Source organism: Teleopsis dalmanni, chromosome 1, assembly GCF_002237135.1.
Source record: "Teleopsis dalmanni isolate 2A chromosome 1, ASM223713v2, whole genome shotgun sequence".
NCBI classification, from domain to species: Eukaryota; Metazoa; Arthropoda; class Insecta; order Diptera; family Diopsidae; genus Teleopsis; species Teleopsis dalmanni.
Genome location: NC_051846.1, coordinates 206,455,835 through 206,459,976, shown reverse-complemented (window position 1 = coordinate 206,459,976; position 4,142 = coordinate 206,455,835). Strand labels below are relative to the sequence as shown.

Below are 4,142 nucleotides of genomic sequence, written 5' to 3'. Positions count from 1 at the left end.
GCACATCTGCATGCTGAGATAGTAAATAAATTGCAAATGCGATTGCAGAGCTGGTAGTATCGTGTCCTTCAAACATAAATGTATCGACTTCTTCACGAATTTCACGATCTGTTAGATCACCACCTTCAATTTGTGATATGAGCAACATGTCTAAGAAAGCAAGGCGCCGCTTACTACCTATATCATCAGTTTTATCTACATCACTGAAGGTGCTGATTTGAGAATTCTTCAGCATTTCGCGTCTAAGTTTGATCACCCGATTCGTTTCATCATGCAATACTTTCAATGCTGCATCACGTGCCTTTCCGGCCCCACTAAACTTGAAAAGTATATTAAATCGTTGCCAAAATGAGAATGATTGCTTATGCAAAATACGGCAAATACTGTCAAATATAAAAAGCAACTTATTTTCTAGCAAAGGTTCTCAATTTGTATCTCAATCATGTTATACTTACTCCTGCACTGCTTGCACATATTCAGAATTGGCTTGCAACTGCGCATTCTTCTTAATGCCCATTGCTGTTTCGCATATCGCATCCAATGCGAAGAGTGTTATGTAAGGGTAAATATCGAACGGTTGACCATCAGCTTTTGCAAGTAATTGACTAACTAAGATTTTACAATTCTCTTCCATGGGTTCCTTAAATTCACTTAATATTTTGAAATGAAAACCAGGTGTGAGTAGTTTCCTGCGTCTGTGCCAAGATTCACCACTATTTGTGAGTAATCCTTTTCCCAACCATGATTCAACAATTTCATAATTACGAGATTTTGTTAGTAAAGTATTATTGCTGAGTATGTGCTTAATGTCTTCTGGATTTGTGAAGAATACCATTAAATCCTTACCAAACCAAATGCGAAAAGTTGAACCATGCTTTTTACGTTGCTCTTGAAGCCAATTTAAAATTCCTGAAATGACAAATATTAATTTAAATATAAAATATAATAAATGAGTTTATAATATTAGTTAATCTAATCACAGAAACTGATCTAAAACAATAATTATCAAACATAAAAATTAGAAATCATACGATTAAGATAAACAATTACGTATATATTGATAAGCAATTATCAACTTTACTATAACGAATTTACTATAATAATTATCAGTCAGTCTTATCTGATAGACCTACAATATTAGCGATATGAAGAGGGTTAAACACACCTGGTTACTTCGCTTTCATCTGAACATTTCATGCAGAAAATTGAAGACCTTCTTTTAAGCAAAACAATAAATTATTGCATATATTATCAAGTAATTAATTACAATAATAATGAAATAAACAAAAAATTAGTTCATTAAAAAAAATATAATTGCTAAGTAATAGATATATAGATGTGCTTCCATAATTTTGACAAGATATTAGTTGTCCAAATATTTAATCCATATCATTATAATTGTATCCATTTCTTTCTGGTCATATCGTTTAATCGTCTATCGTTTAATACAACAAAAACTTGTTTACTCGCACTTTTTTGAATGAATAATTAAAAAAACAGTACCGGAATTGGGTTAAAAAATCAATGCATCCGATAAAACTCAGTAATAGTTAATTAAATAACACACAAAACTTGTGTCTCCATTCCTGACCTTCACCGACTATTATCTGTTCACTTACTTTAAAGGTATGTTCCAGAGAATGAGATTTCACAAAAGTTATCCCGAAACAGTGACGTTTTACAAAAACCTGAGCAAATCGTTTAATAAGAAATGTGTAGAAATTTTAAAAAAATGTTGATGGTATTATATTAGATTTAAAGAAGAATATACGGATAATTATAACCTTGTATTTTTCTAAATAATGGGCTTTCATATGTAAAATTAAAAACATCTCAGTACACCTAATATTGTGACTAATAATTTGAGTATTGAAATCTTAGGAAAAATATAATATTGTACAATACATTAAACACTGTATAGGAAAAGGTCTTTAACCTTATAACCATTTTTATGAAATCTTTTAAAATATTAAATATTATATGCACCCTGCACTCTGGACACCTAGTTAATAATAATACCCGTCGACACTGTAATAATTCGGAATATGTATGTTATGTATATGTACGAGTATTATAAATATAAAAACAAATTTATTTTTGCCAATCATTGTTTATCAGTTCTGTTTTGTCTTCAGAAACTAAAACTCCTAATACAATTTAATACTAACATAATAAGACAGATAAGAAAATGTCTAGAATGGTGAAAATTTTTGTATGTCAGTATGTTTAAAAATCTAAGTGCTACGAATGCATAGATTAAGCAATTTATATTAATTCGTAATTATTTTGAGATATTTTGTACTATAAAAATTGTTGCGGTTAGTGCTCGATTTTAACTTAATATAAATGACAAAAGTATGAATTACATTGAAAATTCACTAAAGTCACTCTTAGCGATTTGCCTGTATATAAAGAGTAAATGTTACTTGCTAGTACTTACTACTATTGTCACAATTTTTTTAGTTAACGACAAAGATATTTCATTATATTTCCTTAGTTGGAAAAGAATCTATACGTCATCAAAGACGTGAACAAGATATAGGAATGACATATCAGGCTTAGATATATGGTATACCTGTGAACTGATTGATCTAAATGTATGGCGGTCATTGAAGACATATGATTAAAATGTCATTAAAAACTGATTCGCTATAATGTCTAGCATAGCCTCTGGTTTTGTCCAATATAACAGAATTATATTTACATGTATATAAATTATACATAAATTTATTATCAAGTTTTTTGCGACTAATTCAGTTGTTGTTATTTTATTTTATTTTATTTAATGCCCACCTTTTCTTTTACTACTTGTTTTGTCATTGTTTCTGTGTTTTTGGAATAGTGTATGCTTGAAACTTTTAGACCCCTAATCTTTTCAAAGTAGGTAAGCGGTTTTGTTCTATTGAACGGTCCCAACTCCTAATCCTTCTGCGTACAATGAACTAATATTTTAGAAACAGTTAAATTAAAGTTATGTTAAAATAGTTTTTAGAAGTGAATTATCCTAACATACTACACCGACCGTGAACTACACTAACTCACTTTCTTGGGAAACCTAGTATGAATTATATATTTTGGAATATAATTTCAAATAAACAAACGTCACTGTTTTTGTTCAATATTTATTTTATATAAGATAAATTCTTACGAAACGTTAAGAAGTACTTTATAAATAGAAACATTTTTGGGTAGTGGAAGTAGGTTGGGGGTAGGAATTTGTTGTGTTTCTTAAATAACCTTTCTCTCACATGTAGCAGATGTGCGGTCTCTAATAAATTTTTTTATTTAAAAATATTTAAAACAATAAATTTCTTACAAAAACTAATATCAGTTTTATTCATTTGTGGTAATCATCATCTAAATTTTTTTTATATTCCGTTGTAAACAATTCTTTGAAATAATTACAAATAATTACTTTCATTATCGCTGAACAACAAGAGTATTTATTAATGAAATATATAATTATCTTTAAGTTTTCAATTGTTTTTCATATAAAAATTATAGAAAAATTGAGCTTTGTGTTGAAAAAATGTAATTAAAATAATTTACTAGTAATCACAATTATAATAGTAAATAAGATTATTTTAATCATAATTCTCATATTTAGATTCAGATCATATATACTGCATAATGAAAAGTAAATGCAAGCTGAAAATTGCAAAGAAAATCTGTTACACACATGAATACATATAAGGTTGACATTCTATCCACTTTATGACAAAGTATGTATTTATATACATTAAGACCGAAAAGTTTTCGGAAATTCTCATTTAAAATTCGCGCGCTGTATATTTTTCGATATTTTAAGTTTATGTAGTTTGGCAGCACTGTCCTTAATTACTATGCCAAAAATGAGCGCGATCTGTCAGACAGTTCGTTTACGGCAGCTGTTGAAACCAGTTCCCCTCAGTAGTGCGTTGCGAAAAAAACAATGGAAAAAAATATTGAACAAAGAGTTTGCATCAAATTTTGTGTTTCGAACGAAATTTCGTGTGCAGAATCGTTGCGAATGCTACAAAAGGCTTATGGGGAATCAGTTTTATCGAAAACTCAAGTTTATGAGTGGTACAAAGCCTTTCAGTACGGTCGTACGACCGTCGAAGACATTTCGCAACGCACTACTGAGGTGAACTGGTTTCAAC

General features: G+C 29.5%; 1 protein-coding gene across 1 annotated transcript in view; it reads right to left on the bottom strand.

Moving 5' to 3' along the window:
• Positions 1 to 4,142, bottom strand: part of LOC119667130 (probable cytochrome P450 4s3) — a 6,154-nt gene that overhangs the window by 233 nt on the left and 1,779 nt on the right. Inside the window, exons 2-3 of the mRNA XM_038076417.1 lie at positions 456 to 909; positions 1 to 383 (exon numbers count right to left, since the gene is read on the bottom strand). Coding sequence (XP_037932345.1) covers positions 1 to 383; positions 456 to 909 — 837 coding nt within the window. The remainder of the gene's footprint in view (positions 384 to 455; positions 910 to 4,142) is intronic.